The sequence below is a fragment of the Panthera onca genome, chromosome D3 (genome assembly GCF_046562875.1).
Source record: "Panthera onca isolate mPanOnc1 chromosome D3, mPanOnc1 haplotype 2, whole genome shotgun sequence".
Taxonomy (NCBI): Eukaryota; Metazoa; Chordata; class Mammalia; order Carnivora; family Felidae; genus Panthera; species Panthera onca.
In genome coordinates, this window is record NC_138350.1 from 43,416,881 (window position 1) to 43,440,947 (window position 24,067).

Sequence of the window (24,067 nt, forward strand, 5' to 3'; positions counted from 1 at the left end):
TTTTGTTTTGTTTTGTTTCGTTTTTTTCACTTAGAAGAGGTTTATGGTCCAGTGTCTGTCAAGTCAGCCCCTGTCTTAAGGTTGTAGTTGTATTTCTCTCTGGAGTTCCTAGAGGTGATGTTATCTTTTGTTCACTCAGCAGTGTGGTGGTTCCTGAGAGCATCTGTCACTTTAGGCATTACAAGATGGATGGGTCTCCAGTGAACTGCTGGTTGAAGCAAATGGTGAAAATAAGAAAAGACAAGGGGTTTCGGGGTCTGCAGAAAGGACAGACAACAAGGAAACACTGTTAGAAATCAAGAGTAAGCTGAGCAATAGAGAAAGAGAGAGCAAAGATGGATCATATGTCATTTTATAAACATCTTGGAAATCAGAGGCTTTTGGTGGCTACTGTGATCTGAGGGGCACGACTGCATCATGGTAAACAATTCTGTGCTTTGGATTTGCAAAATGTATTTGGACAGTTAAAAAAAGTCTGGGGGAAAATGTTGGGAAATTGCAATGATATACATTGTTTTATGTGACAATTTTGCTGTTTGAGAATTAATAGTCTTAAAATGTAAAGATTTAAAATTTTTTATTTAAGAAATCTGTTTTCTTTAAAAAGTTTCCTTATATTTTTGCTTTTCTTTCTTTCCTTTTTTTCTTGTAAGCTTTTGAGCAACTGTAGATATTAAAATGTTGGAAAAGTAATAACCACATAACCAACATCTTTCCTGTTAAGTTTTTTGACATTTTTGCGGATGATTCTGAAAAATCTATGCTCATGACTTAGTGAGACTGGGGACATATTTTAAGTAAACTTCCAGTTAATTTAATGGTCCTTTGATGAAAGAAAGAAATATAATTGTTATTGATCTGTCAAAACAACATAGAAATTTTGTATTATACTTAGAAATTCAATTTGTTGGTGAAAGTCAAAATTTGTAAATTTGGACTGATGCAGAATCATTCCTGTGTAAAAGAAGGAACAGGAGAGAGGTTGGCCAGGGAGTAGGAAAGGGGAAGGGAGCTGGGAGGATGTGGTTGAAAAAAATGATTTTGTCAAACTTTCTGGCATTAGTCTATGAAAAAGACCATAGGTTGAAAGGCAAAGAAATTAAGATGATTAGAAGCTTTAAGCTATACAAATGGTAGAGTCTCTTCCTTCTCTATGGGTGTAAATAATAGATGAAAGAGTAAGAGTGACAACAAAGGATCAGGTCGTTTAAGAGAATGTGTGCAGCCTGAATAGGGGTCTGTGGCCCAGGGCCAAAGGTCTTAGCTTTGAGTGTAATTAGAAGAAAATACAAAAATGTCATTACTAGCAGGTGAAGTGTGTAGCACGTGGCCAAAAATTAGCAATTTTAGACTCTGAAGCTATTGGAATTGGATTACTGACCTTTTTTAAAAATCATTAAGGTCCTTGTGGAGTCATATAGTTTCATTGGCAGTAATGCAGTTTGACCTTGTTGACCATATGGGGTAATCTTGGGTTTAGTTGTAGGTAGCAAGACTCCTGACTTACAAAAAGATGTCTATTTGTGGGTGGGTGGGTGGGTGGGAGATACATAAGTTTGAAAATCTGCGTCTTGCCCTTTTTTTAAAATTTTTTATATTTTTTTTGCGTCTTGCTTTTTAAATTGCTCTTTTGCCTGAAGACATTCTTCTGACAGTAGGAGAGGTAAGATAAAGATTTTTATTTCAAAATCTAAAATGGTTTTCTCTTTCCTCTCTCTCATATTGGAATAAAAGGACAATAAAATGAAAACTGTCTTTAGAAAGCATAAATTAATATTACTTTTAATATTTTAGTGCTATAAATATGCATATTGAAATTAGTATATTCTTAGGAAAATCCCCTTTTGTTTTCCTTTAGACACAATAACACAGGAATAGAAATATTTCTAAGTTACATATTAAAATCACTGACAAATAGTTTTTATTTCACTTGATATTTTATGACTGTATTTCCTATTTTTCACCCAATAGTTTATTTTGAACATAATCTACTTAAAGGAGAGAATAATATGTACCCTATAATTTTCAACCAGTTATATGTAATTATAATTATTTAGTTACTTCTAGAAATACACTACTCAAAAGGGTAGAAAACAGTAGCTCTTTTTCTTCTTGCAGTCTCTCTTTCTCAGAGATTATTAAAGCATTAGTTTCAAAAAGTAGAAAAATTATTTTAAGCAATATGAGTTATGTCTTCAATTTTTGCTAGTTCTTTGAGGAGATAAATTTTGGCCGAGAATCAGAGATTATGAAATTCAAACTCCCTAGAATATGAAAACTGCCTTTCATTATTTTCATTCCTAAAAATAAAAATAGTCTGTGGGGCTTTTAGCACGTGGTAACACTTGTCGAAAATGCAGACTTGACGGATTTATTCAATTTAGTAGGATGAAGAGGGGGAAATATTAAGAACAAGAGAAATTATTTTTGAGTGTATGTAATTAGGAATGATTATTTGGGAATATTTAAGATGGAGGAACATCTGTATTTGCCACTTATGAGGTATATGGAGTTACATGAGACTTTGATAATTCATTTCTAATTGTAATTTTTGTAGAATTGTAAATATTTAAATAATTTTCTTCTGGAATGTAATGAATTTGGAAATTAATTCATATCTTTACGTACATATTTTTATTTTTTTTATGTTTTTGCAGGTGCAAAAAAGCTTTAAACAAGTAAAATCTAGACAACAGGCTCCCTGAAGTATTGACAGCCCAACTCAATCATGACCGTGATTCAAAAATGTTAATAAATAAACCAAGGTATTGTACAATTATAGTATCCCCCCAAATTTTTCAAGATCAAATTTGTTTTAGGAAGCTATATTTAGAATTTAAATAAAGTTACTATATTTGGTTCTTCAACTGATTAAGGAGATATTTTCTATGAGCTCTTCTTCCATTTCCTCCCCTCTGCTTTCCTCTCCCCTCCCCCATCCTCTCCACACACACAAAAAAAGGGGGCAAAAAACCTTATTCAGCAATAAGCTTTTGCTTACTCAGTATTGCTGGATAATTATTTTTTTCTGACAACAGCCTTTGTGTTGTATTTCCTGTATACCTAAATTAATATAAGAATTCAGTTTTTGATTCCTCTTTGCTAACTGTGGTTTTTATTTTTTTAAGTTGTCTAATAAGAGAGACATCTAGATTATTGGCATCTGCAGAAAAACCCAAACCGTATGTAGTGACCGTATAAAAATTATCATATAACACTATCCTGAGATATATGTTTTAAAAGGTTTTTTCCCCCTATTTTTAGGAGGCTTTTAATTTAGAAAAGGAAAAGGCAATACTGTTTTTTTTTCTCCCTACATCAAAGAAAATTAAAAGTTGGCTTGGAATTAAGGATTTAGGGATGCTGTTTAAGGAACTCTTATCTATCAGGGTATAGCCCAAGACTGTCTTTCCTTTCGTACGTCACAATGTGTTTGAGTAGCCGGGCATTTCCAAGAAAGGGCAAAGATCTTTTCCTCGTGCTGAATCCTTTTGAGGCCAAAAAGAACAAGAGGGTCATTGCCACTTCAGCGTGGTCCCTGTTTGTGCCTTCGTGACCACGCAGACCCTGGAACCTAGTGTTGGCTTAACATTTGGGCCTGGAACATCTGGAAAATGATCAGAGAAGGAGCAGAGGAGACAGAAGAGTGGAGAACGGTTGCGTTTTGTTACACCAGGTGCTAGGAGTTAGCAACATCCCCTGTTTGATATGGGAGGCAAATTCTGTGGGCCTGGAGTTAGGCTTCAACAATTGAAGAGGTCAAAGGACAGCTGAGTGGGGTCAGTGAGACACCACGGGGTGTATTTTGTTACTCAGTAAAAGGAGCAGCCTCCTAAAACCTTAAAGGATTCTCTTGAAAATCTGTGTTGTGAAAAGGTTTTATGAGTCTCATGGCAAAAACTCCTGATTTATCTAAGGAATGCTTGCTTTTGTCTAATGGTAGGATAATCCTTACCAAATGTTGGCAACTAGTATAAGAGTCAATATAGGTCTGAAAGAACAGTGAGGGTTTGAAGTGTACTTCACTTTCCAAAATGTTTATCATTTTCATGTTTGTCTCTCAGTGAAGAATTTTGCACTGTTGAATTACCACCCTTTTCTTTCCTCGGAGCTGAAAGTGTTGGGGGGGGGGTGGGTGGGTGGGAGGGAGACGGGTAAGGTGGAGCCTACATTAATTTAAAAATTATTCTAACAAGATTTTGACTGATCTATAAACAGGATATTATATACCTTTAACAACACCAAGACGTGTGAACTCTAAAAAGTTTCCTTAGAATTTATTTTAATGTATAAAGAAAATAAATGACACATGAAATATGTTTCTAGATTACAGAAGATGTTTTAAAAATTTAGTTGTATTTCATAGAAGTGGGTATCAGTTGATGAATAACCATAAACCTGTGTTTCTCCCTGAATGTGTTTCTTGTCCATTTTAGTAGTAAGAAGAAAATCAATGTCAGAGTCAAGAATAGAGAATGGGAAAAGAAATATAGTAAAGGATTTTTCTCTTAGAAGGGAAATGGGAAAGTGGGGGCTGGGGGGCGGAATCTGCATGTTGTGAGAGTTCTCCTTACCAGAGCCCAGGACCTCAAGATACCATTTCCATGATTATGGGTACCTTTGAAAGGTCTTGGCCACCTGGCAGGTAGTAAAAGGGGACTGTTAGAGGAATTTGGCAGTATTTGGATGTTCCAGTTGATATGCTATATACATGTACGAACACAAAGAGAGTATATGTTACTATATATATAGTAAGAGAAAGATTAAATGATGAGTAGTATATAACAGGCTTTGTTAAGCATTTGCTTACTAATTTGTGAGTTTACAATATTTGTGATTTTTTTTTTCAATTTCTTTTAACGATTACTCGTTTTGGAGCAACATATACATAAATGTAAGGCTTAGTGTGCTAAGTGTCTATTTTCTCAAGGTTAAAGTGCCTTTCAACAACTAATTTAGAAACCTAAGTGTAGTGACTGATAATTGCCTAGAGAAAACCCACAGCTGTTTAAGTAGCTTTGAAATTGTGGCAAAACTGACAAATACAATTAGCAATGTTAATAAGATAAGAAGGTGGAAAGATGGGCAGATGACAGAGTGGAAAGATGAAGGTAGCAGGAGTTAACAAATCCATATAAGAACACAATGTTCACAGTTGCTTTGAATTTCCAGCACTGTCTCTTCTAAGCTAAGTCTTTTTACTACTCTATGAATTAGCAGCAGAATGGGTGTTTTGGAAATTAAATTCAGATATATTTGTTCAGTCCCTAAGTCACATCTAATTTTGAAAGAACATAGCTGTTTGGTGGTCATATCTAAAAACAATCAAATTTTGCTGATTCTAAAGAGGCCCAATTTTCTGTGTGGTGCTTTTTAGAAGTCAATTTTAAATGTACTTCTGTTGTACTGTAATTACCATGAGTGGGATTACCCTACTTTGCACCCTTATAATTCTTATTGGCCATCTCAATACATTACAAAAGAGACCAAAGCAAGCCCTGTTTCTGGATCCAGGGACCTAGTATTACCAAAACAAAACAAAACAAAAACCTGCAGAAGTCTTCAATGTATTATTACTGATTATATTTATCTGGTTAATGTTTATAGCCCACTTTGTAGACAACTTCTTGGGAAAAATAAGTGGCGATTGGAAATAAGAGAAATTAGGTCAATGTTATATGAAAAAGATTTAGTCATCTGTACTGTTCCCATTATACTTTTTAACGCATCCAGTGAAATTTGGAAAATTATTGTGGTATCTTTTGAAATTCTACCCTGCATTTGAGAAATTGGTTTTTGCCTCTGGTGTTTTATGTAGATTTGAATAATTGGTGTGATAAATCCACACAAGTTTGTTCTCTGAAACCATAGAGACTGAACTCTCTGAGTGTGGCAGCCTTGATGGATGCGGTAAACCACACTTTGGAAGCATTTCTCGTTATTTAATGTTTTCTGTTCTGGATTATTGACTCTTCTCCCTGTTGAAAAATTGGTCTCTGGTGACATGGTAGAGGTCACACATTGCCTATTATTGTTTTGCTTCTTTGATCTTACACAGGGATTGCCTCTGGTAATTATACTAGTTCCAGAGAGTCTCCATGAGATGTGTTTATTTTACAGAAGAATTTCTGGTATTTCAAGGAAGAAAGTAAAGATTTCTAGTAGTAACATGTGACTCTTTGTTACAAAGAAAAAAATAGCATCATACTTTATCTTTTAATTATGACACTTTTTAATAATTGTGAAATTAGTTGGCATATTACAGTAATTATTTCCATAACAATTTAAGACATATTTCATATCCATAAGTATATTGGTAAAATGGTTAATTTTAAAATAAAGTTACTAGGGCTGGGTTTTTATTTCAGTACCTAAAATACTTTTGGCTTCAGAAACTGTCAAAAGAGATTGATCTAGATTTAAATGTACAGAACTGTTTAAAATGGTTGGAAATTTCATCTTTTAATCTATCTGCATTTTCCAAAGTTTTCAGCAAAGAGGATGAATAAAAATGAAATAAAACACTTTTGTTTTGAATGCATGGTTAGCTTTGTGCTTTTTTGAAATGTGCTTGGGAAGCAATAATATCTCTTTAAACTCATTTAATGTATAATTAGATTAGACACACAAAAATCTCAATGTATTCTTTGTTTTTTTGTTTGTTTGGCGTCTCATGTTTTTTTACTCATTCTAATTTTAAACAAAATATTTCCCCTAAGAACTCACAGTCTAATGGGGGAGTCAGACAGACACTAGACCCAACTAATTATAATCAAGAGCAACAAATGTCAATTTCAAAGACTAAATGAAATGCAAAAACAGACAAAAGAGAAATGTGAATATATGCTTGCTTTTAGTTTTGGATTATATATAGATTGTGAGAGCTTGCAAGAACCATGTTTGATTTCCTTGTCATTATCACTATCATCAGCAAATATTTTTAATAGAGAAAAGGTATGTGAACAGCAATGCTATATAACAAGTAATGTTCTTTTTTTTTTATGTTTCAAGTTTTTATTTAAATTCTAGTTAATTAGGGGTGCCTGGATGGCTCAGTCAGTTGAGCAGCCAACTTCAGCTCAAGCCATGATCTCACGGTTCATGAGTTGGAGCCCCGCGTTGGGCTCTGTGCTGACAGCTCAGAGTCTGGAGCCTGCTTCGGATTCTGTGTCTCCCTCTCTCTCTCTCTCTCTCTCTCTGCCCCTCCCCCCTTTCTCTCACACTCTCTCTCTCAAAATAATAAACAAAAAAATTAAATTCTAGTTAATATATAGTGTAATATCGGTTTCAGGAGTAGAATTTAGTGATTCATCATTATGAGTAATTTTCTTTTATTTTTTAATGTTTATTTATTTATTCTGAGAGAGAGAGAGCGAGCGAGCACAACATGCAAGCAGGGAAGGCACAGAGAGAGAGGGAGAAAAAATATCCCAAGCAGGCTCTACGCTGTCAGTACAGACCCCTACATGGAGCTCAAACCTGCAAACTGGGAGATCATGGCCTGAGCTAAAGTCGAATGCTCAATCAATTGAGCCACCGAGGTGCCCCTACCAGTAGTTTTCTTATACAAAGTCAAAGAATCTGAGAACTGTGAGGGACAGTAATAATTTATATATGTGACTGTAAAATTTCTTAATAAATGACCAAGTAACTTGTCCAATATCATAGAGGTAGTGGGAGTGGGATTTGAATTAAGGTCATCTGACTCTACAGCCTATGTGCTTACCCACTTCACTTGTAGGATTTCTATAAATGTTGCCTGGCTGCGTGGATAACTGTTAAAGTTTGGAGAGGGGGTGACAACATCTATAAAGTAAAAAGGTAACAAAACTGACAAGTTACATGAAGTTGTTTTTTTAGTACTATGTCTGGCACGCAGTCAATAAATTGGGCCTTAAAAGCAAAAACCTCAAACTAAAACCAACTATACACACACACCACAAACAGAATGTATCATTTTTATGCTCACCTTTTTTCTATGTCCAATAGCATGTTTTAGTGGGGGAAAAAACACGGGGTTTTTAGTCTAAATTTGAATCCTAGTTCTATCATTTATAAACTAGATAAGCTTAGGTTGTTGCAAAAAATAAATTGTTCTGTCCACCTGTCCCTCGTTCTGAGTTTGCTTGTTTCCATGTGGTTTCTTGTTCCTTCATCCTATAAATGGAAGTTAGCTATAGGGGTTTGACTATATTCACTACACCCATTGGCAGAAGTACTTTCTACAGTGTGTGTGCTTCCTTTTCTCTCTTATGGGGAGGCTCATGGCGTCTCATGGCTTGACTATTAGTGATGCTAAACTTGAGCAGTGAGCTCAGGAGATGTCAGCCTGACCCCTCTATTATAGAGTTCCCTCATTATCATTGAGTAAATGAATTTTGCATCAAGGGTTGCAAATTGGTAATTTTATAATTCTGTCATTCTTTCCACATTAGCTGAAATTCTTCATTAAAAATATTAGAACTCTCAATAACCAGGACAATTTGGTTACTCTGAAGTACAGAAAGAGCAGAATAAGTATTTCCTTCTTTCCTTTTCCTTTTTGCAGCATTCACTTAGATGATTTATTTGGGTTGTATTGTTGTTGTTATTTTTCCCCAAGCAGAGCTCTCTTCTTCACCTTGAGTAGCAAAAATTAATTTGTGAATTTTCATATTTTAAATATGCTTCACTCCATTGAATTAGTTCTCTTTTGTGTTCAATTTCTCTAGTCTTTGGTCTATGGGGACATTTCATATTGACTCATGTCTTTTGACATGATCCATCACCCCTCAATAGCTTCTTTGCTCTTTGTTCAAGGCTCCTCTTGTGTATTTCCTGCCTCAGACCTGGAATTGGCTATAACTTCAAGGAGCTTTGATGCTTTTCAGTGGGGAATGGTAGTAGAAAACCACAATCAGGGTACTAGGAAGTGCTTATTGTTATTGAATTGTCATTGCTTCTCAGACTTCAGTAGACAATTCTTGGAAATACAAATCTAAAATATTTTTTAAATAAATTATTAGTTTTTTAAATAAATTATTAGTTTAAAAATATATATACCCATCGACCTTTCGCATAGACTATCTTGCTGTTAAAATTAGATTAACCCTGAAGTAGTATCTTAGATTTTCTTTTAGCATGTACATGATTTTTTTTAAATCAGTGTTTTTCTTGTTCTTTCTTGTCATTAACTGTAATGATCCTTTTCCCCCATACATTTTATTTTTTTAATGTTTATTTATTTATTTTGAGAGAGAGGGAGATAGAGAGCAAGGAGGGGAGGGGCACAGAGAGAGAGAGAGAGAGAGAGAGAGAGAGAGAGAGAATCCCAAGCAGTCTCTGATGTGGGGCTCAATCCCACGAACTGTGAGATCATGACCTGAGCCAAGATCAAGAGTCTGATGCTTAACTGACCTAGCCACCCAGGTGCCCATCCCCATACATTTTAAAGTTAATGTTTATCTTCTCCACATAATTGGTATTAAAAGTCAGCTTTTATAAACAGCCAAGTGTAGTACCTTGAAAATATTTATTCGTGGTCAAAAGAGGAACTTGTTGAGGGAGATGGTTGGGCCAATACCAGTATATCAAAACTGGGGGGAAATAGTTTGGAGTAATTATGATAGAAAGTAGTAGTGGAAACTCCAAATCTTGATGAGAGGTTCTCAGTCTAAGTGCTGGAATGATGTGGATTTTCCCTGGAATCTTGAAGCACCAGGAAAAGGTGAAGAGTGTTCACTTTGCAAACCCAGCTATTAAGTAATAAGCCTGTTTTAAACTGCTTGTGTTCAAGGATAGTCATAGAGTTGGGATTAGCTCACTTGCTATATGATATTTTCCTTTTCCTTTATTATATTATGCTATAATACTGTTAATTACTTTAAAAATTAGAAGATATTAATAAGACAAAAAAGATAGGTTTTTTTGTTTGTTGTTGTTGTTTTTTTGTTTGTTTTAAGTAGGCTCTGCCTAACGAGGGGCTCAAACTCAGGACGCTGAGATCAAGAGTCACATGCTCAACTGATTGAACCAGGCAGGTGCCCCCCAAAAAAGACAGTTTAAAAACCACACAGTATCAATAGATAAACATTACTAATAGATTATTGTGTGTACTTCCCAGGTTTTTGTGTTTTTATAAACACAAGAAAAGTTGTGTTTATAAAATTTCCAGTAAATTCATATCATATTATTAAGGTCAGATTTTTTTTTCTTCTACCTACCTGGATTAAGTGGTCTGCTTCAGATGGAAGAGGGTAATAGAAATTATTGTGTTACTTTTTCAAAAGTAATATATTGGACCATATCTCAAATCTAGTACTTTTTAAAAAACTGATTTGAGAAGAAAGTCAAGGAAGATATACTCTCAGGTTCCTTCTTTCTTTTTATCATTTGAGTTTTAGGAAACTTTTTCTTGTCCTTAATAGAAGAAGAAACTTTTTTAGACAGGGGGAAATATTGGAGAAAAATAAGTTATATAAATATTCCTAATATTTTAAGGAGTTGATAAGAATGTTTTTGATTTCTAGACTTGACACATAATGGATTAATGAAACATGACTGAGTCTTCCAAAATTGGAAGAAATGGGAAGAAAAAGGGTATGGACAAGAGAGTTCTCAAAATCAGGGGACACGCAACCCATGCATCAGATACTTTGGAGTCCAAGGGCGGGCCTATGCTTCCTTCCTTATATGTGTGTATTTATTCTTTGTTAAATAATTTACCCTTTGTTTATCTTTCCCTTTCATCTAATACAGGGAGGTTTGGGTCTTTTTATTCAGGGGAGGGATAGTTTTATTTTGCTTTAAAATTTTTTTTAATGTTACTCATTTTTGAGAAACAGAGAGACAGAGTGTGAGTGGTGAAGGGGCAGAGAGAGAGGGAGACACAGAATCCGAAGCAGGCTTCAGGCTCTGAGCTATCAGCACAGAGCCCAACGTGGGGCTCGAACCTATGAACTGTGAGATCATGCCCTGAGCCAAAGCCAGACGCTTAACCAACTTAGCCACCCAGGTGCCCTGGTTTTATTTTGTTTTGACTTTTTAAAATTATTGCTCGGCTTTGTGCCTATTAGCCCCATATCTTATGCTAAAACTCTTTTTTCAGCCTTGTCTTCTTGCCACTGTGACATATACAGACAAGGACAAATCAGCAAACAAAAAAATTCTTCCTTGGGTTGTTCTGTTTTGTGTTTTTGTGGGTGTTTTGTTTTGTTTTGGTAATTTAGTAATACTTTATAGAATACCTATTTACCCAATTAGATCATTATAGTAGGTGGTTAAACAGCTTGATGGTCTAAGTGATTAAGATAGCCTAACAGAGCTGTTGTGTAGCCAAACTGACTAGATCCTACTCCTATCTTTGCCATCTCCTTTTATTTGTCCTTGGGCAAATTCCTTAACTTTCCTAGGCCTCAATTCTCTTAAAAGGAGGCAATAGAGTATTATCTGGCAATTAGTAAGTTCTCCATGTTACCAGTATTGTAATTGTCCAAAGTAGAATGTTTCCTTTCACTTTTCTTAACAATGACAGCAAGGACCACCACCACCAGTAATATTAATAATGACAGCAACAACTATTATTATATCATCTGCCTGTTAGATGCCTACCATTGTAATAGGCACTTCACACATAAAGTTAACATTTGAAAAATAAGACTATGTATTCTGAAGTCTTATCTGATGCTTTAATTGTAAGAAGTGTTTGGGAAGCAACTGAAAGGAACATTTTCGTCCTGTGTCTTCTGTACTTGATAACTTCTATAAAAGTAATTACTACATTAATAATACAGTAACTATTAACCATGAAACACAATTACCTAATATTATCACAATTACCTAATAAATCCAACTTCAGGTCAGATAATGTAGAACTACTTTTCAGAATGAGTTGTACAACATACAAGAAGAAAGCAAACTTGCAATTTCTACATATATATGTATATTTTATATATCTGGCTGACATTAAGGACTACAGACGCTGAGATGCTAATAGATAGTGTCTTGTGACACTACAGAAATCTCTAAGAAAGAGATGGTATACAATATGGGCTCTTTCTGCACCACTAATTAATTGCTCAAAATGCAAGTGGGATCAAGTACAAACCACCACACCATTGTGGTTTGGTGCCTTTCTGCTCTAGCCTTTTCCCTTTTCTACAGAAAGATAAAAGGGCTGGCATAGAACAGGCAGCTTCATTCACTGGAGGTTTTAGGAATAGGGACTGGAGAAGTAAGGAAAAGAGTAGCCTGGGAAACTGGTACCTGCTAATGGCTCCATGGCCTTTCCCCAATTCTCCTTTTTCTATTGAAAATGGAAAGGAGAAGCAATACAATTTGAGGGAAACCACTTCTTGATCTGCAATGTTTTTATTTCCCTTTTGTCAAATGTTTCATGGTTAATAGTTACTGTATTATTAATGTAGTAATTACTTTTATAGAAGTTATCAAGTACAGAAGACGCAGGACGAAATGTTCCTTTCGGTTGCTTCCCAAACACTTCTTACAATTAAAGCATCAGATAAGACTTCAAAATACATAGTCTTATTTTTCAAATGTTAACTTTATGTGTGAAGTGCCTATCACAATTATTATACACTGACTTTTAGTGTATGTTATGCCATCTCAAGCACTGGGGGCTCTTTGAGATTCAGAGGAAAGGAAGGCCAGTAGTCTAGGTAGATAATGCCAACAGTTTCAGTGACCCTAAATATCTTTTTAATTTTTTTAATGTTTTTATTTATTTTTTTGAGAGAGAGAGAGACAGAGTGTGAGTGGGGAGGGACACAGAGAGAGGGAGACACAGAACCCAAAGCAGGCTCCAGGCTCTGAGCTGTCAGCACAGAGCCCGACACGGGGCTCCAACTCACGAGCTGTGAGCTCATGACCTAAGCTGAAGTCAGACACTCAACCAACTGAGCCATCCAGGTGCCCCCAGTCACCCTAAATATTATAGCATATGATATTAAACATTTTTTAATTGTTTATTTTTGAGAAAGAGAAAGAGCAAGCAGGGGAGGGGCAGAGAGAGAGAGGGACAGAGGATTTGAAGTAGGTTCCAGGCTCTGAACTGTCCGTACAGAGCCTGAGGCAGGGCTCGAACTCATAAACTGCAAGATCATGACCTTAGCCTAAGTCAGATACTTAACCGACTGAGCCACCCAAGTGCCCCCAGTGACCCTACATCATATAGCATATGATATATTTTTTTATTTTTAAATGTTTATTTTGGGAGAGAGAAAGAGCGAGCAGGGGAGGGGCAGAGAGAATGAGGAACAGAGGATCCAAAGCAGGCTCCATGCTGACAGCAGTAAGCCCAATGTGGGGCTCCACCTCAGGAACTATAAGATCATGACCTGAGCCGAAATCAGACGCTCAACTGACTGAGCCACCCAGGTGCCCCTTATAGCATATGATATTAAGAATACATTACACTAAAAAGGCTTCCTTGAACTCTACCCTTCTTTTGATAGCATTGAACTGGAAATTGGGTAGCATTGAACTTGAACCGTAAAGGGAAGAACTCTGTACTCCGCACTAAAAAAGTCTGGGGTCAGTTTTATAATTCTTCATATTATCATTATCATTTTTAAAATGTCCAGTTATGTTTTCATTTGAAATAATCAGTCTCTTCCTTTTACTCTTCCAACTGTTTCCTGGGTACTTCCCTTTGTCATCTTGAGTATTGCTAATGTTCTTATAGCATTATGTGTATCCTCTATGATGGTGAAACATGATTATCCATTTTTATGCTGATTTAATATTTTTATTCAGCACAATATTTATTTGCCCTACATATACATATTTGTTATATTGCTCCTTAAACTATAAATCAAAGAGATTGAGATTATGTAGTACTTCATGTACAATTGGCATTTCTTTATTAAACTAAAAAAATCTCTTAGAGAATATAGTTTTCAATGATAAAAGGAAGATAATTTGTTAAGCAGGTAATAGTTAAAAAGAGGCAAGATTTCCAGGCATTTGGTGCTCTGGAGAAAGGTCCACCTTTGAAGTTATTCCATTGTTCTCTACGGTTAAGAAATCCCATGGTTGACTGTGCTGGTAGTTTTCTCCCTTCGGCAAAAAGAAAAAAAAAGGTGAAATGGCTATTGAATTTTGACTTAGATGCATTAAATGGTAACACAACCTATTTCTCCTGCAAACTCACCCTATTTTGATCATGTGTGGTCTTGAGCTTTAGAAAATTTAAATGTTTATAGTTGTCCTAATGGAGAGTCTTATAAGGTTGGACAAAAACTTGGTGTTTCAGGAAAACTTTATTTGACAGAGTTTGTTGATTTGCTTCTACTTACAACTTTTAATTGAGTATCATACATATACTTTTGGGTATGTACTTTTTGAAAGAAAGGAACCTAATAATTGAAGAAATCTAGTTTATTTTTTCTAGTTTTACTGAGATAAAAGTGACATATACCATTGTATAAGTTTTAGGTGTACAATATGATGATTTGATATAGGTATATCTTGCAAAGTGATTACTACATATAAGTTTAGTTGATATCCATCACCTCATATAGTTATAAAATTTCTTTTACTTGTAAAGAGGAACTTACTAATTTAAATCCATGGTATTTAGTTTCTTATTACCTATTTTGAGAAAGGTTGCTAAAATATAATTCCAGCTTTTCCTCCAAATCATAAGAATCTCCAACAAAGCTTTACTAAACGCAGCCACTCTGATGGAAATCTCTGAATACTACTCATTGCTACCCAGAATCATGTAAACAGCCTTCTTTGCTATATAGAGGCAGCTCAGCAGCTCATAGCCACCAAAATCCTTTGGAGCTCATGAATATAACTCTGGGAAGCCTGATAGTAAGGTTGTATGCATTATCCCTTCCCTGCTTAGGAGTGACTGGATCTTGGCTTCCTTTTCCTGCTGAGCCCAGATAGATGCATGCTTAGGGTCCTTCTCAATGAGTCCTCTAGGGACTCCCTTCAGAGAGTCCATCACAGTTGGCTTTCCAGATGAAATTTAGTATCTGTCCCTCTCTTTGATGGGATAAGTGGGGCTATGATATTTTCAAACTGCCTTTCTTGAAATGAGATTTATCCAAATTGAGCCTATACTGTAGGAGTATAGGATTTATCCTCACACAGCTAGATACTGAGTTCTGGTTCTGACCTTTACCAACTGGGTGATAGGAGGGAAGTCACTTGGCTTCTCCAAGCCCCAATTGTTTCATTGATGAAGTGAGACAAGTCCAACCTACTTCTGAATACTAAGGATTAAATAAAATATATTTTTGAAGTTTATTTATTTATTTTGAGAGACAGAGAGAGAGAGAGAGAGTGCATGTGAGAGCACAAGCTGGGGAAGGGCAGAGAGGGAGAGGGTTAGAGAGAGAATCCCAGGCACGCTCCACACTGCCAGCATGGAGCCCGATGCGGGGCTCAAACCCAAGAACCACGGATCATGACCTGAGCTGAAACCAAGAGTCAGGAGTCTTAATCAACTGAGCCACCCAGGTGCCCTAAATAAAATAATTTTTATAAAATATTTAGGGTACTGTCTAGCTCCACAGCTCTCACATTTTTGATCCAGAATCAAAATTGAGTTTTGTTTATGTAGACTATATTTATTAGAAACTAAGAGTAAGAAATGTTTAAAATATATATTAACTTTAAAAGTTAAAATAATAACACATTATATGTCAACATATATAACATTTTGGGGAAAATAACTATATTTTCCAAAAGAAAGTTAGTGAGAAAAGTGATCTATCTGCTTCTAATTAAACCTGTTGCAATATTACACATCATGCAGCCTCTGTAAAATACTACTGTACACGTATGAGAGTAAAAAAGGCAAATACTATCTTAGTAATAAGTTTGAAAGGAGTTTTGATCTCATAGACCCCAGAAAGGGTCTTGGTGACCTCAGAACATACTTTGAGAATTGTTGGTATAGCCAGTAGTTAGCACTCAAAGAATTGTAGTTATTATTGATATTCATGGAGATTTTTGTAACTAGCAAGAACTATACAAATATTGGTTATGAGAAGTAAAGGCCATGGCTTTCAAACTTCTTACTCTATACATTCCTAGAGGGTCTCAAATAAGATTGTGATTCAGATTAAGGGAAAAAAACTGTGTGTGTTTTTTTTAAATAAATACTAATAATGCATAAATGACTTCTTCGGGTTTAAAAGGCTCAAATCTTGCTTTCAGGAATTTGTCAAATATAGTATCACAAAGCTTTCTGTCTTTCTTCTTCTTTTTTTTTCCCCCCAAGAGAAGAATTTCCCCCTATTCTGCCAGGGTAAGAAGATCTTAGTAGAGAGAGCAGTAACTAGATATTTACTCTAAAAGCACTGATAGAGTTGGAATGGGATCATGGTAGCCCACTAATTTTGAGGAGTGGCCTCATGTCATCATGTTAGGCTTCATGATTGACAGGTCAATCTTGATTTACTGGTCAGAGAACCTTGACTTAAAGCATTTATTACTGTTTGATTCTCAGAAGATCCTCTAAAGGGCCTTTTTGAAATGGATTTGGATTATGAAAACAAAAAGCAAAAGTTATGTAACAGAATTTAAAACAGGTTGTCTTAGGAAATATAGGTAGGGTTCATATATGAATCTTAACAAGATATATGGGTATAGTTTATATCAGCTCTATGTGTACTTTGCAGTCATAGAGTCCTCTAATTATATAAATTTTCTCCTTTCTTCCTCTTTTTCTTTGGGGGGGGTGGTGTAGACCATGGGGAATTCATATGCTGGGCAACTGAAATCTGCTCAATTTGAGGAAGCTCTCCACAACTCCATAGAAGCCTCTCTCAGATGTAGTAGTGTGGTTCCACGGCCAATTTTTTCCCAGCTGTACCTGGACCCTGACCAGCATCCTTTCTCATCTGCAGGTAAGTTTCTCAATCCCACACATTTCTAGATTTCTTTTAAAAGAAGTGGAAATTCCAAATCTGGGGACCTCTGAAATAAATTGATATAATATTAGACATTGCTAGTCTCCCTCCTCTGATATCTTTCAGAAGTATGAATTTTTCTTTTGGTTATTTTTTCTATAAGCATCTTTTTATTAAATTAGCTGTAATTTATTTGCTCACCCAGATGTAAAACCCAAGGTGGAGGATCTGGATAAAGATTTGGTACACCGCTACACTCAAAATGGAAGCCTGGATTTTTCTAACAATCTAACAGTTAATGAAATGGAAGATGACGAAGATGATGAAGAAATGTCTGATTCAAATAGCCCACCAATTCCCTATTCACAAAAACCTGCCCCAGAAGGGTCTTGCACTACAGATGGTGGGTTTCTTTTCTTTTCTTTTCTTTTCTTTTCTTTTCTTTTCTTTTCTTTTCTTTTCTTTTCCTTTCCTTTCCTTTCCTTTCCTTTTCTTTTCTTTTCTTTTCTTTTCTTTTCTTTTCTTTTCTTTTCTTTTCTTTCTTTTACCAATTCCTCTTTATTGTCTGGCTAGTTTTCAATCATTACACGTGGTGCTGAAGGCTGGAAACCAGTAATTACAGAAAGGAATGAGGAATGATTATGGTCTCACTGACATTATCTTCTGTGACTTCACAGCAGGTGTCTATAAGAAAGACAGGTATTATTGCTTCATCTTATAGATGAAGAAAGTAAGATTCACAGCAGTTGAATGACTTCTCTGAGATGATATGTGGCAAAAGCAAGCCTAGGCCCAAGTCAGGGCTTTTCCTGCAAGAATGCTACTATCTCAGGTACTTTTTAAGTGTCCTGTCTTCCTACTTCTTTCTGTTCCAACCTCAAAAACATTAATAGAGATATCAGATGTTTTATATTTACCTTTTTCATTTATTCTGAACACTCATGCAGTATAGTGTTATCTGTAGAAGATAAAAATGTACATATTTTGATAATCCCATTTTATTTATTTTGTCAACCTCCTCTTCCACCACAGCTTTAACCACACTTTAAAAAGGAAATCCTAATATAAAACATTCTCAGTATTTCATGGTTTTGATGATGTCACAACTTTAAAATATACTCTCTTCCTTACATTTAGTATTTACAGTGCTATTTTCTGGTAATCCCAACCTAATTAGTATGTGGATTCTACTTTATCCATATTAGCCAGAGTGCAGTTTTTATACCCTGATTGACTTGGACCTGGGGTGTTTACAATGCATGCAAATCCTAGGGGTGAGGAGTGAGGAGGAAAGGGGTAAGATTTCAGGACATTCTCCCTACACAGCTTGAATTGTAAATAATTTGGGGTAAACTAAAGATTCAAATGTGCAAATCCAGATAAATGAGTTTGCACTGCTTGGAAGTTTTATTATTTCTTGACTTTCTTTTCTCTTTCTCTTTTACCCTCCCTCCCTCTTTTCTTTTTTCTTTTTCTTTTCCTTTCCTTTTCTTCCTTTCAAGAATTTGATAAGCTGTAAAAAGCTCAAAATCCTTAATCCTATCTGCACTATTTCTTATAAATTTGCTTCCAGATGTGATTGATTTATTTTGCCCAGACTTAATACTATGCATCAAATTTACTCATTATTCTTGGTATGATAGGCCTTTAAACCTATAGTTGTGTAGCAAGTGACTGGGTTAGGTTTCCACTTGGCTGTTTTATATCCATTTTTGTGCCTTTTATTTATCAGTCAAGTCATACTTAACAGTTAACAACCAAATATTGAAATTGTGCTTGAAATATTGTTGGCTTGTCATTGAGAATCTTGTTATATTTAAGAATTAAATAGAACGAGAGTCAAAGCTTTAGGGGATAATTCTGAAATATCAAATTTTATACCAAAAATGGAGGAGGGGCTCTCCTGTTTTTCCTGTGCTCTAAATATATTTTAGTTTGCCTTTTGGGGTGCTGACACTGGTGTTACTAACAATCAGGTATGTTTAGTGTTCACCAAGATACAAACTCAGTGATCTAACAGAGAGCAACTATTTCTTGAACTTTAAAACATGAGAACACTACTCTTACCATGAGGCGATTATGTAAAGTGTAAGGGAAGGGTAATAGTTAATTTTAGATATGAAGGAAAAAGATTTGGAGATGCAGTTTTTCTGGGGGGAAAAACAAATATAGCACCCAAACATAAATTCAAATTCCAAGACAACCTGGAAACACAGGTCATAGACGTAGATTCCTACATCAGCTACTTTGGTTTCTTAGAATTAATTGCATGTCCATATTTTTTCCCCTTTAATTCACCTCAAGGTGGCCATTAAAAACAAAAAGCATAGTTCATAATTTGATAGTTTAAAGTTTGTCCATAGCTCTTTCAATTTGGCTCATTCTAGGGTAGTTCTAAGAACCCTCTCACCCGAAGACAGAACAGTTCTGAAATTTTTCTTATAGAAATGACAGTGAATTAGGACAATGTAATGCCTGGACTTGTTTTAGCATACCACCTTCCCTTCATGGGAAATCCTCTATTTACCTAAGACTTAAAGGAAGGTAAAGCTATTTTTAGAGGCAATTTAGATAAGCAGATACTTAATACCTGATGGGCTTCTGGGGGTTACCATTCAGATGTAAATTTTGGTTGCTAATTTCTTATGTAAATTATTGGAATAGTGTAGGTTCCCACCCTGCTGGGAGGCAGTTGATTGTCTAAAGGGGTGAAGGGCAACCAAATTTGAGGCTTCCAAATACTGCTTTGATTACTTTAGTTTGTGTTTACAGCTGTTTCAGTAAACTTTCCCCTCCCCCCGCTTAGATTACTCTGTAACCTTCAAGTTGGAGATAATTGGAGAATGCAAATCTGGTTCTGTGAAGTGAAAACCTTGGCTATTTTCTTAAGGAAATGCAGATGAAGTTTACAAAGAAGGGCCCTCTACCATTATTCCTTTTTTTTAATTAAAATAATTTGCTGCAAAGGTCTTGGGGTTAAGGCAGCATTTCAGTATTATTCTCAGAAAATGAAGCTATTTAGGGACAAGTTTGTTATTTGTGTGCCAACATCGATAACTTATCTTTCCTTCCTTGCGTACAGTAAACAGGCATAGATCCTTCCTTAGGGCACTCTTCCCCCAGGTCTTCCAGAAGCCCCTAAAAAAAGATTCTGTCTTTCTTTCAGGATGAGTTCAGATGTGATTCAAAATCACACTACAGGGTTGTAATAAGGTTTCTTTTCATTTTGTTTGAGGTTTTAATTGAGATTGAGTAGTTGGTCTTTATTATATTAATAATCTGACATATTTCTAGAGACCAGAACTACCTGTTACACTAGATATTTTGGATCCTACAGACCTTCAAATATAATCACATTTCATAGATTCTTTAGCTACCCACTCTTCTTTTCTTTACAGACACACAGAGCTTATTTTCATTCTTAAAAAAATAAATATTATTCTTTGCATAATGTTTTTTCTTACTTGGGGATCCCTCATAATATATTTTGTAGATAATTAGCTGATCTGAATCCCACCCCCCCCCCCAAAATTAGGATTTAGAAAAGACAGGTAAAAGGTGTCACAGCAAAAAGCCAAATCTTTGCCAGGTGAGTGTATTCTCAGAATAATTACAAACTCAATTTAGGAACTTTTTCTTGATGTTGCCACCATTTCTGGCCTTGAATTGATTTGTTTCTTGGATTACCCTGTTGCTGGACTCAGCCTTGCCTTCTCTTTCTCTCCTATTTTCTTTCCTCTTAATCAAATTGGCTGAGTGGCTTGTGTTAGCGAGTAACATGAAGGCAAGAAGATAAAATTGGACATTGTAAAAATAGACTTCACTTTTTAAGAACAGTTTTAGACTTAAAGAAAAATTGAGACAATAGTATAGAGTTTCTATATATTCCTGCAGTTTCTCCTAATATTATCTTACATTATTACTAATTTTAATAATAATTAAAGTTCATAGTTTATTTAGGTTCCTTAGTTTTTACCTAATATCTCTTTTCTTTTCCAGAATCCCTTCAGGATACTAAAATAGAGTTAGTTGTTATATCTCTTTAGGCTTCTCTTGGCTGTACAGTTTCTCAGACTTTCCTTGTTTCTGATGACCCTGACAGTTTTAGGAATTATTGGTGAGGTATATTGTAGGTGACCCTCTACTGGAATTTGATATTTTTCTCCTGATTAGACTGGGGTTATGGGTTTTGGGGAGAAAGATCATAAAGGTAAATTGCCATTTTCATCATATTGTATTAAGGGTACATTCTGTCAACATGATTTATGAGGGTTGATGTTGACGTAGATCATCTGGCCGAGGTAGTGTGATCTCCACTCTTTCCCCCACTTGCCATACTGTGGGAGAAAGTCACTATGCTCAGCTTATACTGTAGGAACAGGGAATTATGCTCCACCTTCTCGAGGGCAGAGTATTTACATAAATTATTTAAAATTCTGTATGGGGATTTGTCTCCCCCGCCTACTTACTAATTTATTCACTCATTTATTTATATTATTATGTACTCATGGATATTTATTTTATGTTGAGTTATAAGTCAATACTACTTTACCTCACTGCTCAGATTGTTCTGGTTTTGGACATTGGGAGCACCTTCAGTTGGTTCCTGTACCCCTTTTACATACTCTCATCATTGCAGCTTTTTTTTTTTTTTAGCATAAAATAGGACATTTTCTCTTTTTATTGTTATGAGCATCCCTTAAAATTTTTGTGGGGAGGAGACTAGAAAACATGCTTCTCCGAGGATCCAGTCATTGTTGAATAATTATTACTTTTGACCTCTAGGTGTCCTCATACTAAAGGCTGTAGTAAAAACTATTTGTATTTCTTAATTTGAGTGGACTGTGTAGTTCTCCTTTTTTGCCACAGAAATCACTCTGAAATCATCTCTCTTCTACAGAAAATCCTGCTTTCTTCAGATATTCTCCACACTAAGTCCTCTTGACTCTTATCTCTGTTAAGTCCAGAACAAAAATTGTACTTTCCCCCTTGGTCTCCTTTTGCTGCAATGTATTGCTTTTAGAGATCTCATCAGAGGGGTGCCCGGTGGCTCAGTTGGTTAAGTGTCTGACTCTTGGTTTCGGCTCAGGTTATGTTCCTGTGGCCTCATGGGTTTCAGCCCCACGTCAGGCTATGCTCTGGCAGCACGGAGCCTGCTCAGGATTCTCCCTCTCTCTGCCCTTCTTTGCACTGTCTCTGTCTCTCTCAAAATAAATAAATAACTTTTTTTAAAAAAGAGAACTCATCAGAAAAATAATGAATTTTAAGGATTCATCAGCAAGTATGAGGTAGGTGAGTGCCAATAGACCAAAGATTCAACTTAGAAAGTTGGGTAATAGGACTCCAAAAAAAGGCAAGGAAGAAGTAATAGGAGAGTGTCCTACATCAGACTGAGGGAAGGTGAAGCATTATATGAGTCAGAGATGTTAATGAGGATGAAAGAGCATCTAATTTGGAGTCCGGAGACTTGGGTTTTAGTCCCACTTTCTCCAGTTACTGAATATTTTAAAAATTGGACCATTTTCTTAAGCTTTATAGGCCCCAGTGTCCTCATTTACATATTAAATAGATTAGTGTTACCCAATCTTTGACTCACAAATTTCTTTTATACTAATATATAGTCTTTTGAACTTTTTAGGAATTTAAAACCTAATTCTGTCACTACATGGCATATGATAAAGGATTGATTTTAAGTAGAAAGTATTTATTTTAGACCAGTATGTTAATATAGTCTTTGATATTATTCATGCATATGAGAAAAAATTGTCTACATTTTATCATTCAGTAATTGCTACTTAATGTATTTAAAATCGGTTGTGTAAGAAAAAGCATATTTTATTGACAAATTCAAAAATAAAATATTATAGCTTTTCAGGGGGCTGAGTATATTTAAATGTTTTCCAGCATCAAATAAAAAGAAAATCAAAATCTACTTTTAATACCCAAAATTTGAAATTTTAGGATTAAAAGGATATGCTAGTTTATTTTTAAAATTTTTACATCATCTATATGATGTAAAGATTTCAGGCTGCTGTGTGCAGAATTTCTGCTACTGAACATGCTGCAAAATGAGGTAGGCTTTTCTCTCCTACATGAAAAGCCAAGTTGGATTGTAATCACCAAAATTTTACCTTGACATTGCTTTTGGGGGTGGAGTGCCCAAAAACATATTGGTGCATTTTATATAATTTTATAATTTAATGAGTGGGGTTGGGATTGAATCTAACTTTCATAAATCTAGCAAGAGCATCTTTAGACACATTTGTAACATTACTGTGTTCATTAACACAAACAGTGCTTCCTATCATTAACCAACAATGTATGATGAGTATAAATTAAGCACAATATCAATACAAATGGCTAAGAATAAAAACAGTTGTGTGAAAATCAAAGCCATACACTGATACAGGGTTCAAACAAGTGAGTCCTGAATTCATTCAACTGGTTTCTACTCTCCCTCTATGTGTAGCAGGGAAACCCCTGAGAACATTCTTTAATGTTAGAATAATTATTTGTTAGATTTTAGAAATTGGTAACTATTTGATTTTGTCTTATAACTTCAAGTATCATGGAATACCTGTAAGTCCCTGGGAGTTTAATAACTGCCTGTTGAGAGATCCTATATCAGATAATCTTAAGGTTCTATATAGCTCTGATGTTCTAAAAAGCTGGTAATAATTTGAAAATTCATATGAATTGGCACAGACTATCATTTCATCTAGTCCACTCTTTCTAATATGGTGTGAGTCAAAGTCGTAGAAAGGTTTGTTACTACTTCTTAGTGACAGAGATAGTTCCCCACGCATCCTGTTTTCTGTCAATAGACAATCATGAACTTCTCATCACTGAATTTATCTGCATCTTTTGGGAAGATACGTGTTCTGCCTTTTGGAGCAAGTCATGATAAAGGTGCTATTTCTTTTTTTTTTTTTTTTTCTTTTTTTGAGAGAGAGCGAGCGAGCAAGCATGTCCACAAGTTGGGGAGGGGCAGAAGAGAGAGAATCTTAAATAGGCTCCACCCAGGCACCCCTTGATCTGTCTTTATATAGCAAACTTCCCATGTCTTACATCCTGAACATTACTGAACTCATTATATAACACTGCACAAGTTCCCTAACCTTCCTGAGCCTCAACTTCTCCATCTATGGAAAGGAGTTGGTAGTTGTTCAGAGGATTAAATAAAATAATCTGTACAATGG

At 35.4% G+C, this 24,067-nt stretch overlaps 1 protein-coding gene across 5 annotated transcripts in view; it reads left to right on the plus strand.

The window, feature by feature from the left end:
• The window catches only part of GREB1L (GREB1 like retinoic acid receptor coactivator), a 280,368-nt gene that overhangs the window by 121,520 nt on the left and 134,781 nt on the right, over positions 1 to 24,067 (plus strand). For 4 of the 5 annotated variants that reach the window (XM_060613413.3, XM_060613402.3, XM_060613410.3 and 1 more), the window contains 3 exons: positions 2,658 to 2,765; positions 16,706 to 16,865; positions 17,074 to 17,271. In XM_060613413.3, the coding sequence (XP_060469396.3) occupies positions 16,709 to 16,865; positions 17,074 to 17,271 (355 nt within the window). In that variant the 5' untranslated portion in view covers positions 2,658 to 2,765; positions 16,706 to 16,708. Of the gene's footprint in view, positions 1 to 2,657; positions 2,766 to 16,705; positions 16,866 to 17,073; positions 17,272 to 17,614; positions 17,701 to 24,067 lie in introns of those variants that run through there. The other variant, XM_060613412.3, reaches the window with a different exon arrangement.